This window comes from Lagenorhynchus albirostris, chromosome 19 (genome assembly GCF_949774975.1).
Source record: "Lagenorhynchus albirostris chromosome 19, mLagAlb1.1, whole genome shotgun sequence".
In the NCBI taxonomy this organism is placed as follows: domain Eukaryota; kingdom Metazoa; phylum Chordata; class Mammalia; order Artiodactyla; family Delphinidae; genus Lagenorhynchus; species Lagenorhynchus albirostris.
In genome coordinates, this window is record NC_083113.1 from 58893212 (window position 1) to 58906539 (window position 13328).

A 13328-nucleotide genomic window follows, 5' to 3' on the forward strand; every position below is an offset into this window, starting at 1 on the left:
CTGAGCCCAGGCTCAGATGAGGGGCCGACGTGTGCAAGGGACAAACAGGACCAGTGGCCTCCGCCGTGTGGCTCTGGGGTGGACACACTCTCAGTTCGGGCCCTCGGGACCAATGCAGAGACAGCTGTCCCGTATTAAGTACATCAGCACTGCCATTCCCAGCACAGAAGAGGAAACAGAGGCTCAGAGAGGACCCCTGTACACGGTGCTAGGGGCAGACCCAGATCTCTGAGGCCCGTCTGATCTCCCACCGCCAGGTCGGGGGCAGGGGCGGGGGAGGAGGTTGAACAGCAGAATTACCTTCTCCTGGGCATCCGGGCTGGTGCAACCTGCCACGTGGCTGGGACCCAGGGTGAGGGGGCCTTGGAGGGCAGCCCAGGTTCCTTCCCATCACTGGCCCCAGGGAGCCTGGGCACAGTAAGGCGGGGAGGGGGCTTTTCCAGGACAGTCGCACATTATGGGGAATGTGACAGCCCTGAGGCCTTCCCTTCCGGATGCGCCAACAGGCTGACAGATTGCATCACACTCCTCCATTCATGCCAGGCAGGAAGTGGGGAGAGCCGTGGCCAAGCCACACACGGGGAGGTGGCTCTTCCCGCCGCCAGCCCTGCCCAGCTGCCCTCACTGTTACCGCTGCACCACTCACCTGGTTTGACTCACCCCATTTGGGGTGTGCACCCCAAGGGGAGCAGGGGCACCTCTCCCCACCTCACAGACAAGGACCTGGAGGATCCAGGAAGGGGGTGTGGCTGGCCCAGAGCCCCAGCCCCAGGGCCACCCCCCTGCAGTGGTCACTGGGGGCGGGACGGACCGAGGCCCAGGGCCCCTCCTCTACCGACCCAAGGCCCTCCCCTTCAGGAACACAGGGTGCCACCCTGCCTGTGCAGAGCGGAGCCCACCCGGCAGGTGTCCGAACCCCTGTGGACAGAAGGTATTGTTCCTTGAGCTCAGCTCCGTGTCAGAGAGTAGACAGGCAAGGCCGGGCTGGCCGTCTGCAGTAGGGAGGGGAATGGGCTGGATCCCAGAACAAAGTGGACTTTGTAATATTCATTTCCTTTATAGAAAGAAGAACTGAGACATATGATGAAACTTTAATGTCCACTGACTTCAGCTGATGAGTAAACAAACGCTTTATTATCCTCCCCAGTGTCCTTTCTAAAAAACTCTGAAATGAAACAGAATCTGAAGTAAATCAAGGGATTCACTAGGGCCCGTGTCTCTCAGCCTTAAGGAAAGCAGTGCTGGGAGGCTCTGGGAGGCTGGATTTGCCTCTCGGCTACACTGGTTTTAGGCCCCGTCACCTGGACAAGGTGCCTGACTCTTCAGAGCCTCAGCTTCCACACCCGCAGGACGGAGGGGGGTGACAGGGACACGAGAGGCTCCGGGTGTCACACGGGCTCTGCTGCTGCCAATACCGCTACTCCCGGTAGTACCCCCATCTGCGCTGCGTGGCAGGGGGAGGACAGTCTCCCCCAGCGCACCCGCAGGCAGGCTGCTGGGTGAGGCCAGCACACTGGCGGGAGGGCACCCCGGCTGGCAGCCGGCCCCCTCGGGGTTCCCCGTGCCCGCACCCCCAGATAAGCAGCCCGCAACAGCTGGGGCCGGGGAGATAGAGCCCAGCGGCCTCCGGAGAGGAGCGGCAGTGGGCTGCGTGCAGAAGGCGGGAGCAGGCGGGGCCTGGCGGCTGGTGCCACAGGCCAAGCGGGAAGCCCGCCCTTCAGGGCTGTGCCTGTCCTGCCCTCATCCCGCCGTGACACAGTCACCTAGCTGGCCTGCAGGGGCACCCCAGCTCAACCTCGCAAATGAGCCGGGGGCCCCGGGGCTGTGCTGGACGGCCCGCCACCCTCTGCAAAGTCACCGTTCCTCTGCCAACGGACCCACGAACTCGCACTCACACCCTGGTCCACCACCCCCCACCCCAGGGGCTCCACCCGTACCCCATCCTCGTGCCCGAGACAGCAGGAAGTGCTGCCCAGTGGGGGAGGGAGAACCCCTTGGCTGGCCTCCTGGGCTGCTCTCACCCCATGGCCCTGGGGACAGCTGGTCACACTTAGAGCCGGGCCATGAGCGCCAACTCCAGTTGCGGCCTGGCGGACCAGGTGGCTTGAGTTCAGAGTCCTGTCTGCAGACCACAAGGGCCACACGTGCCCAGGGGGCCACCCGGGCCGAGGACAGGGGCTGCCCCACGGGCTCGGGGATGCACGGCAGCTCCCCCAACTGTTATTTCTCAGGACCCCCCCTTGGGTAGCGCCTCCGGGACCCTCCCAGACCCTGAGCACAGGGTGGCCGGTGGGGAGCTGCCACTGCTCCGCCCACCAGCGTACAAATGGGACGGGTGCCGCCAGTCTCTGGGAGGGCGCTTATCTGAGCAGTTCCCAAAGGCTCCTGCCCAGCCTCGCCTGACGTGACCTCTCACCCCGGCCTGACCGGTTATCTCACTCTCCAGGCCCCAGGGTCCAGCTCCTGATGATAACTCTTCACACACAGGCTGCTGTCAGCTGTCAGCCACTGAGGGCCAGCCTCCCAGCCCCCGGGAGGCTGCGCAGCCGACTGGCTGTCTCACTCGCAAGGGAGAGCTTGAAATGCAAGGGGACCTGTTTTCATTTTAAAACACCAGAACAAAACAAAACAAAATACAAAAAACACACCCAAATCTTAGTTCCCCGAACCTGCACCCCCTGCAGCGGAAGCGCGGAGTCTTAACCACTGGACCACCAGGGAAGCCCCTCTGCTCAATATCCTGTAACAACCTAAATGGGAAAAGAATTTGAAAAAGAATAGATATGTGTAGATGTATAACCGAGTCAGTTTGCTGTACACCTGAAACTAACACAACATTGTTAATCAACTATACTCGAAAATAAAATTAAAAACTTTTTAAGTTAAAAAAAAAACAAAAGAAACCACACACCCAAATCCATTTGCCTCTCTGACAGAGGGTGACACCCTGCTGGGATTTATCAGGCCCAGTGACCAGGGCTGCCCCTGGATTTTGTGTATTGCCAGTAACAAAATCTTCAACAAACCCGGCAACGAGGGCCAAGTGTGAGCACCTGCTGCGTGCTCTCCATCACTCAGCGTCCCCGGCACTCCTGGGGGTCCCCTCACCCTCACCCCCTCTGCTGACTCGAGGACAAACACACCAGACAACGGCATGACCGAGGCCAAGAGAACCACCTGAAAGCTGAAAGCAGAGCACCTGGGGACTGGCTGGCCCCCCACTCATCAGAAAACCCATCTACTGTCCCCACGTCTCTGATGGGGCCGCAGCCGTGGACCCTCCCTCGTCCCCGGCCCAGCGTCTATAGGGACCGTCCCCCTCCAGGATGGAAAGGGGAGTGCAGGTATCACTTGGGTTTCATGCAGGGTCCACGGGTCAGAGCCCCAGAGCCTAGAACCTCACTACCAAGTGAGTCCTACGAAGCCGCCAGGGCGTCCTCAAATGAGTCTCTGAAGAAGGTGCTTTCTGTACGTGGCTTCAGGACGCCTAAGAAAAAGGGCCAATGCTTGAGGCAAAGCCAGTCTGAGGCCCAGCGGTAACTGCCACCCCACACAGGTGGGAGGGGCCCAGACGCCAGGCAGAGGAGCCCCGTTTTACCCGCAGCGCTGCCGGCAGGCCCCCGGCGGCCCCCGAGACAGGAGCGGAAGTGGCTGGCAGGCGGGGCCTGCTGCAGGAAGCCGGGCCAGCCCGGTCTCTTGGGGCAGCAGCTGTTACGGGGCCGGAGAGCAGCAGGAGCTGACTACCGTGACTGAGGCCGGACGAGCCCCGGGCCCAGGCAGCCGGCCCACCTGCCGTCCGGAGCTCTACCCGCCAAACAGCTGCACCCGCTGGGCACCTGGACCCGGAGCCCCGGCTGCAGGTGGGCCGAGGCTCCTCGACTGTGGCCAGGGAAAGCCTGGGCTTGCGTGACCCAGGCAGCTGGGAGAGTGACCACCGACAAAGCGTCCAGTCGCTCTGGCGTTCTTGTCCTGCCTTTACTCTACTGTCCCAAACCGCCCAGCACACGGGGACCCGGCGTTCACAGTGGGTGCCTGGTGCATCGGGGCCTCCACTCTGGTCCTGGACACCCAGATATCCGCTGGGCTTGGTGAGAGCCCCCTCCACCCCAGGCCCGGCCCCTCCCCCCAATGGCCTGTGCCTCCACAACCCAGCACCTTCCCCTCCTGCCCTAACTCTGCTGCCTCCTAATAACAGATAGGTCTCCCCCCCACCCCGGAGCGTATCAGAATCCCTGAGGACCTCGTAAAACAGGTTCCCGCAACCCAGAGCGTCTGACTGGGCAGGCCCGAGAACCTGCATTTCTGACAGTTCAGGGAGAACCAGTGGGTGACTTCACGACGTGTAATTCACCTTGACTGGCTCTAAGAGAGTGCACGCACAGGACCCAACTGTACCCCGAACACCTGAGAAGGCCGACCTCGCTTCCAGGCGCGCTCAAATACAGAGCCCGCTCAGGGTGACAGTCCAGCTCCTGGCCCACCCAGGACCCCACCACCGGCCACTCCAGATCGGAGCCTCCAGAGAGTCTGGAAAATGGAAAGAAAATGAAGGAATTCTCAGGGGCAGGGGCTGCTCAGGTGGGACCAAGGGCTCCAATTCCAGTGTCTGATCTCCGCGGAGAGAGGCAGTGGCCACAGGAGCCAACGGATGCCACACCTCAGTCCAGTTGGGACGATGCCCCTCCAACACCCCCACCCTTGTCGAACCACTGATTTCCTGCAAAAAGAACTGCTAACAGGCCGAGTCACATTTTCAAATGCAACCAGCCCTGGAACGTGTTTCACGTTTTCCATTTTTAACTGGGGCTGGATGACGCCTGGCTACAGAGCTCCCCCTGCTTGGTGGTGGCGGTCTCAGCGCGCATCAGGAACAGGGCTGACACTTCATTTCAAAACACACCAGGACTTCCCTGGAGGCGCAGTGGTTGGGAGTCTGCCTGCCAAGGTAGGGGACACGGGTTTGATCCCTAGTCTGGGAAGATCCCACATGCCGTGGAGCAACTAAGCCCGTGCACCACAACTACTGAGGCTGCGCTCTAGAGCCCGCGAGCCACAACTACTGAGCCCACGTGCCGCAACTACTGGGAGCCCACGTGCCACACTTTCTGAAGCCCGCGCGCCTAGAGCCCGTGCTCCACAACAAGAGAAGCCACCGCAATGAGAAGCTCGTGCACCGCAACGAAGAGTAGCCCCTGCGCAGCAATGAAGACCCAAACACAGCCAAGAACAAAAATAAATAAATTAAAAATAATAATAATAAACAAAACACACCAGAAAAAGGCAGATTCAGTTCACTCTGAGATCTGCTGACACCCGAGCCCTGAAGTTAGCAGAAACCCCTCAAGTCTCACTTTCTTTGGTTCTTCTGAAGCAGAGCCCTGCAGAATACAGAGGTTCCCAAAGGTCCCCCCGCCTCCACCCCCAGCCCCAAGGACAGCCAGGCCCATAGGAGGGAGCCCCCCTCCAAGTTGGCCCTGATTTCTAACATGCTGTGTGACCTTGGGCGGGTTACTCAGCGGGTCTGAGCCTCTGTTTCCTCATCAGCTAAATAGGAATACTGCTGCTGGCCCCACGGGTGCGTTTTAACATGCAGACACGCCGACAGGCACGCCTGCTGAGTAAAGATGCGCTGAGGACGGCTGAGGCTGTGTGTGCAGGGGACTCCGTGGTTAGTCTCCATCCCTGGCTCGCACCTCTGTGGTCTGGAATCCCCCCGCCACCCACCCAAACCTGCTGCAGCACCTGAGGGTGAGAGGACACTGCAGCATCCACCCAGCCCCCTCATTTGCTAGCTGGGGTCAGTGGAGCTCAGAGAGGTTGTCCAATGTGCCGGAAGTCACACAGCAGTCACCAGGGGAGTGGGGTGAGGACGCCCAGGCCTCCTAAGTCCCACTCCCATGTTCTGGCCACTTGACTGGGGTCTTCAACCCCAGCTGCCCGTGACAGGTTCCCCACCCTGGCTCCCCCAGCACACACTGTATGCACTATTACAGACCTGGCTCTGCCTGGGAGGGCCTGGGCGTCAGTCCTCTGACCATGTGGTCCAAGGTGCAGCCAGGGAAGAGACCCACCAACCAGAGCAAGTCCCACAGGGCCCCACCCACCATGAACGCACATCTGCTGACACCCGTGGAGGGGAGGGGACGGCTGGGTGGGGGGCACAGAAGCAGGCTGTCGCGGTTGGGGGGCGGGGGGGGGCCTGGCAGGGCTGACTTCAGAACCCTACGACCCTGGACAACAGCCCGGGCTGAGAGTCCCTCCCCACACAGCGATAGGGCAATCCCTGGTCACCTGGGATGAGGCCAGACATGGACCCTCGACGACCCTCTGTGCCTCAGCAGGTGAGCTGGCCCCCCAACCCCCCGACCCGGGAATAAGTGCTCATAACCGGACTCTGGTGACCTTCCCTCCCCACCCAGACCCCCGAACCCGGCCCCTCAGCCCGAGCTGTCAGCCCCTCCTGGAACAGGCCGCCTGGGGGCAACTTCTCTCCCCACGTCCCTCCCAGCCACACGCACCCCACCCCCGCCTCGTCCTTCCCCTCAGCTCTGAAGGGGTCTGACACCACGGCTGGTACCGCGTGCTTGCGGCTGTGTGGGGTGCCCAGCCAGGGCCCCTCCACCTGCCGCTGTGCCAGGCACACCTGCTGCCGTGCTGCGTTCCTGGACAGCCCCTCCAACACCAGACCCTCGCCGTGACGGCCGGCCAATCACACGCCCTCTGCAGGCACGACGTGATCACCCCACCGTGCTCCAGGCTCTGAAACACAGGCCCCGCGAGAGCCAGCACCCAGGCCCCGGGTCACGCAGCCGGAGAGCCGGAGCCAGGGCCCTCGCAGGCCTGCCAGCTGACTCAGGCTGACAGGGTGCCCTAGAAGGGGACCAGCTGAGGACACAGCCCTGCAGCCAGCGTCCATGCCGAGGGCTGAATCTTGTACCGGCCTTGGGCAGCTCACGTGGACAGGGACAAAGCGCTAGGGGGCCACGGGGTTACAGGGGGCCACGGGCCCACGTCTCTGGGCAGGGGCCTCGGTTCCGTACTGGCTACACTCGGGGCGACTCACAGACGATCAGGCTGCCAGCCAGCAGCCAAGGTCAGGGTGACGCAGAGGGCAGATTGGGTTCCCTGCAGCAGGCCGGAGGCTTCCCAGAGCCGGCGCATCCCCCGGGGGGGAGGGTGGCGCAGCCCGGAGGACGCCCCTGCCTGAAGGCAGGTCTGGACACACAGGCAAGGGGGGAAACCACACCCCTCCCTCCGGCTGCCCGGCCAACCCACACTCCCAAGCAAGAATGCAGGATCCTGCCAGGACTGAGGAGAGAGCTGGGTGGGGAACTCCTGCCAGGAGGTACAGGGGACCCCAACCATCGAGCCAAGAAGCTGCTGGACTGGGCAGTGGTCCTGCTGGGGGCAGAGGACAGGACAAGGCCCGTTGGTGGGGACAGGCGTGCTCTGGGCAGCTCCCCCAGCCAGTAATCCAGACAAGGGCCCGGGAAGGTTACCCTGACTGACTGGGGGTGTGGAATCACGTGCCCCCCGGTCCCCGGCACCTGCTGTGAGTCACCGGAGGGGACAGGAACTGGAGGCCAGCGTGGGCATGGGACAGGGCCCGTGGCCACTGGGTAGACAGAACCCACAGGGCACCTGTCAGCCACCCTGCCCTGGAAGCTCGTTTGCAAAGTTCTGAGAGGAAGACGGAGGTTTTTCTAGATGCTTTCCTATAAGGGGTCCGACTCCCCACAGTGCAGGGGCAGTGCTTCCCGGAGAGCCCAGGACACACACACACCTCAGATCCACTAGTGTGTGCCCCTGAAGACCTGGCGCCTGGACATGGCGACTGACACTGTCCCGGACGCCTGATACCCCCAGCACGGACACAGCCGTGTCCCCACGCCGGATGACAGAGGCGGCTCCGGAGGGGAAGGGCACCACAGCCCCGGCTCCCGCCCACCGCGCCGCAGTCTCCCTGGCTGTACAGTGGGGGTGATGACACTGATTTCAAAGGCTGGGCCGTTTATGCCGTGACGGGGGCACTGCTCTTGGGGGGCGGGGGGAGGCTCCCAACCCGGACGGGGCCCCGGGGTTCTGGGAAGCTCTCACCACGAGTCTGGGGTGAACGAGCAGGGTGGACACCTCTGAGCAGGGTCTGCACATTCCATGGGATCATCAAAGGGGTCCGTGACCCAGAGGAAAAGGGTCAGAAACACCCTCCCTCAGTCATGCGCTCTGTGAAGTACCCGCCACGCCCCGTGACTCGAGCCGGAGCGCTTTCATGTCTGGCCCAGGAAGTCGGATTTCAGGGCTAATTACCATGCTATCGTCTACACTCAGCTCACAGCTCGCGATTCTGGGGTTGCCAGCTCCTTGGAAACACCCAGAAGCCTCTGCTTCACGTGGCGAGGGGTTCAGGCCGGGCGGCTGGCAGGCGTCCAGACACCCTGAGCCGGCCTCGGGCTGTGAGCCGGCCTCGCTGTGACAGGCCTGGTTTGAAGCCCGGGGACACAGCGGTGGACACGCCGGGAAGCCTGGGGGAGAGGGTGTGCTGCCACCCCCCACCCCCTTCGGCTCATGACCCCAACGACCAACTTAGCCTGGAGCCAGCTGGCCACGGCTCACCCCCAGCCACCAAACCCCTGCCTCATCTGCACCCTCCCCTGCGGGGGACAGCTGTGCCCCAGCCCTGGGCGGGGCCACACACACACACACACACCCCCCCCCAGCAGGGCCGCGGTGCCGCCTGTGCGATGGGCAGCTAAGCTCGGCTCCTGACAGGGAGACGCTGGCCTCCCTCCTCTCCAACGCTCTCCTTCCTTCTTTCCGCTAATAGAGGGGAGGAGAGCAGTTTGCAGGGCGGCTCAAGAGGTCAAGGGCGAACGCCAGCAGGAGGGCACAGCCGCCATGTGACCGGGGTCCCCGGATGCCATGCTCGTTAGACACGCAGTGGCCGAGGCTCCTCACAGACACCCCCCACGAACCCCCATGTCAGATGCGGAAACTGAGGCTAGGAGGGCCCGCGAATTCCTCAAATCAGAACCCGGGTCTGTCCACGTGCAGAACGCAGGCTCTTTGCCTGACACCAGTGGAAAATATCTCAGGTCACGGGTCGCTAGAGGAACAACAGCTGAGGACCCCCTGCCCCCACTCCACGCAGGTCTGCGGGAGGAAGGGTGACTGGGGCGGGGGCAGCTCATCTAGGGGAGCCTGGGCAACCCGCTCTGTCCCCTGTGAGAAGGCAGGAAGGAAGTGCTTTCCAGGCCACACCGAGGGCCACCAAGCCGGAAGGGGACGCAGAGTCCCACTCCTGGCCACCAGCAGACCTGCCAGGTTCTACAAGATGGACGGGTGACGTGCATGACAACTGGGGGGTCCGGGCGGCCGTCCTCCGCAGTGGGAGAGGGAGAAGGGCGGGGAGCCAGGCCTGCAGCCACTTCCCTGACACCTGCGTGTCCTGGGCGGGAGTGACCACAACTCAGACAGGGCCCCATCTGGCAGAGGGAGATGGGAGCCTGTTCAGACGCCTTCCCTTAGGAGCTTCTCCATGAGATAAAGGACTCAGTTAGGTCGCAGCTGTTTCTGAACCACAGTGGCTCCCAGGTACCTGCCCTGGGCAGCTCCTCTCTGTGTATGCCTCGTCCAGCCTCTCCAGATCCCCCTGGACCCATCACAGAGAGAGGCGGCCAGGAAGGCTAGAGAAATCGCAGACGAAAACCCGGCCAGGCGAGAGCCTCTCCTCTCCCGAGTGACTTCTGTCGCAAAGATAAACCCACTGTCCCCTGAATCTCAAACTAACGCTACCAAGTTCTCGCTAAGTGATAGATAACCCGTGCAAACCAAACTCCTGGGGCCATCGGCAAAGAGTTACGGGGCTCGTGTCCCTCTCTCACCTTCATGGCTCGTTAAAAACATGGAAACACCAGGGCCACGCCATGAGAGGGCCCCATTTCGTCAGACCTACCAGAAAAGGGGTTCGTCCCCTCCCCCCGTTTATACTGTCAGTGGGATCATTCTAAGCACCAAAGCCAAACTGAGTCACAACAAGCAGAAAGGAGCTGTCCTGGGGCGAGACCAGGGGACAGGAACGATCCACTAGCAACACCGAGAAGAGCGTGGCTTCTGAACCCAGGATACACTGTTCAAGGAGCAGGCCCGGGGCCGCTCGTGAAGCACCAGCACAGGCTGCTGGGCCAGGGGCGCACGTGCCCCCTGTGGGGAGGGGCTCAGGGAGCACGCGACGCAGAGGGTCCTTTCTCCTCTCGAGGAGAAGTTCTAGAACCCAGCCTGTGTGCAGTAACCGAACAACACTCAGAAACTTTGTGGCTTTTTGCCGCCTTCTCAGACACCCCACAGAGCAGGCCCCCTCCCTGCGTGGCCATAACCTTTCTCTGTGCCCGTGAGAGCAGCCCGGGCCAGCGGCTCCGAGTTCCGCCAGCCTCGGACAGGCCCACGTCCCCCTCTAGACACGGCAGGCTCTAGACTAGCGCTCACTCCTGCAGACAACGTATCCCTCTTTGTTACTGAAAACCTCCTTTCCATCAGAAAAGCAACAAACACCCAGCTCACACCCAAAGGGGTGCTGTTCACGTGACCCTCCACGCTGGTGACCGGAGTCTTGGTGAGGGTGTACCCGCCACAGCTCCTCCAGAATCCACCCCGAGCCTTTACCTGCTTAAACCTAAAAGTTTAAGAAAGTAAGGGATCCATTTTCCAAGACTAGAAAGTGGGCCCTTTAAAGGCAGTATCACGTCATTACGTCCTGGGCCGAAACATTAAATAAGACCTAGCAATGGTGAAAATCGCACAATTAAAATTCTTTAATTGAGGCTTTTCCTTACTCAGCCCAAAGCACCGTCTGAGAAGCCCACCAGAAGCCACAGGTTCCCCCGTCCTCAGGCAGATCGACTGTTGCTGTTACTATTCCTAGATTTGGACCAAAAGTTTTTATAAGCTGAGATCCTCATCGCTGAGACTCCTCCAAAAGGCAAAATGCTCCCCCCCGCAACAGCGTAGTTGCTCTGTCAGGGTGTCAGGTCTCCTCGGGTCACCACTTCCCAGAGCGTGCCTCAGAGTTCTGAAAGCCCCTCAACACTACCACCACCACGCAGTGAGCTTATGCGGGAAGCTGGTTCCCAGGCTCAGAATCCCAACAGCATCGGCATGTCCTGCTGGTCAGAAGCTGCTCCACGGGGTGGCACAGTCCCCTGAGTCTTGGGGCTCGGACAGAAACCACAAACCAGCCCTGTTAGCTCTGCACTGCTGTGTACCGTCAAGGTGCAGACAGAGCCTCAAATTAGGGGGCAGCTCTGAAAGCAGGACACTTCCGTCTTGCAAGCCTCCTTAGACGTTCGCCAAGGGGTAGGCGGAAAACTGCGGCAGCCACAAAGCAAAGAAAATTGCGTGGCTTTTGGTACAAGTGATTTTTTTTTTTTCCTGAAATCCCACCAGAAAACAGCCCACCAACGTACCAGGACCTCCTCCACCAACACACTGGGGCCTTATCCACCAACATTTGGACTGTACCCAAAGGCTGTGTTTCAGCACAGCTTGGGACCCCAAAGCCACCCTGCACACATTTAAGTTTCAGCCAAGCACCTCTCTTTTACAACTCACTAGGCAACCTTCAGGGCACTCAACGCTGCTGCCTACGCGAGCAACTCATTCACTGCCCACACAGAATCTTATTACTATTTGGTTTTGTATGAGTCAGCCTTTCCTGATTAGCTGGTTTGAATGAGGTGTGGGGTGTTTTTTTTTTGGTATTTTTCTTTTTAAACTACGATTTCTCTCTTGAAAAAGGGAGTTTCCTTTGGGAACTCAAACAGACAGGTAGTTGGCTTTTGAAATTCAAGCACTCCACGTGGGTGCCTTGCAAGAAAGTAAGGATATTGCTTCAGCTCTAAGAGCTCTGGATGGACTAAGTGGAAAGGTTAGTTCCGGCCTGAGGCTCAGGGCGGAGACCCTGCTTGCTGTCTGCCGAATTCCCAAGGCGGTGAGGAAACGAATGAATGAAACGCACGTGGGTTCTGGGGCTAGTGATCTCAGTCTAAAACTGCGGGGTCGGCCCGGGGCCGCGGAATGTGAGCATGGTCCAGGAGTGCCGGGAGGGGCCCGGGACGCGGGCGCGCGGCGGTCTCGGCTCGGCGCCCCCCACCCGCCCGCCCGCCGGGGTCCCGAGGCCGATACTCACGCACGCAGAGGCAGGCCACGAGCTTGGCAGCCTCCTCGGGCACCGGGCAGGTGGGGAAGAGCGGCTTGAGCAAGTACGTGGCGAAGACGAGCGCCACGATGTACTGCGAGGAGGGCCGGATGATGAGCAGCTCGATCCAGAGCTTGAGAAAGGCGGGCAGCGAGCCGTAGACCTCGAGCATGTAGGCGTAGTCGCCGCCCGACTTGGTGATGGTGGTGCCGAGCTCTGCGTAGCAAAGCGCGCCCACGATGGAGAACACGCCGCACACGGCCCAAACAACCAGCGCCAGCCCCGGCGAGCCCGCCTCCTTGAGCACGCCGGTGGGCGTCACGAAGATGCCCGAGCCGATGATGGTGCCCACGATGATGGCCACGCCATTGAGCAGCGTGATGTTGCGCTTCAGGGTCACACCCTCGCCCTCCGCGCAATCCGCGCGCTGCGCCGCCAGCATCCGCTCCCGCGCCTGCCGCTCCTCCTCCTCGGCCGCCGCGGGGGCCGCAGCCGCGCGCCGCTTCGGGCCCGAGCCCGCCATGCTGCCGCGCCGGCCGCGCAGGACAGGGCCGGACAGGGCCGGACACGGGGCGCTCGCCTCCCAACAGAGAGAACCCGCTTTGCCGGCGTGGCCACTACGTTAACCGGCTCCGCGCAGCGCCTTTTATAGGCCGCCGCCGGCCCGCCCTCCAAGCCCCGCCCTCTGCCCGCGCCTGCCCGCCCTGCCCTGCACGCTGCGGTTTACTCGCCTGGCTGGGGTTCGGTGTCCGCCTCTGTTGAGAGGCACCGGCCGGCCCCGCCCCGCGCACGTGGAGCTCGCGGTGTCCCGCGGAGCATGGCGGGCGGTCCGGGCCCCACGTGGTTCCGGGGGATCCCAGCTCCGCCCCGCGCACGTGGAACGCTGGGCTCCTTGCCCTCCTAGCTAGCTCCCTCGTCGCCCCTGCCACCCTCCCGCGGTGGCCCCTCCCGCGCACTGGGGACCCCGCTGCTTGTGTGGGAGCGGGCGGTGCAGCAGGGCCGACCTGGGGTCACAGCACAGGATGGATGGGATTTGGGGCGCCTTTGGGGCTCAAAGAAGGCATGCTTGCTCCGCTGGCGGGCGCCCAGCCCCGAGGTGGTAGGCGCCCTCGTGGTCTGCTCACCCTGGGGACTTGAG

The 13328-nt window shown here is 61.9% G+C and overlaps 1 protein-coding gene across 3 annotated transcripts in view; it reads right to left on the reverse strand.

The window, feature by feature from the left end:
- The window catches only part of SLC7A5 (solute carrier family 7 member 5), a 32941-nt gene extending 20146 nt beyond the window's left edge, over positions 1-12795 (reverse strand). For all 3 annotated transcript variants that reach the window (XM_060130422.1, XM_060130421.1, XM_060130420.1), the window contains exon 1: positions 12182-12795. In XM_060130422.1, coding sequence (XP_059986405.1) covers positions 12182-12713 — 532 coding nt within the window. In that variant the 5' untranslated portion in view covers positions 12714-12795. The remainder of the gene's footprint in view (positions 1-12181) is intronic.
- Positions 12796-13328: the final 533 nt, after the last annotated feature.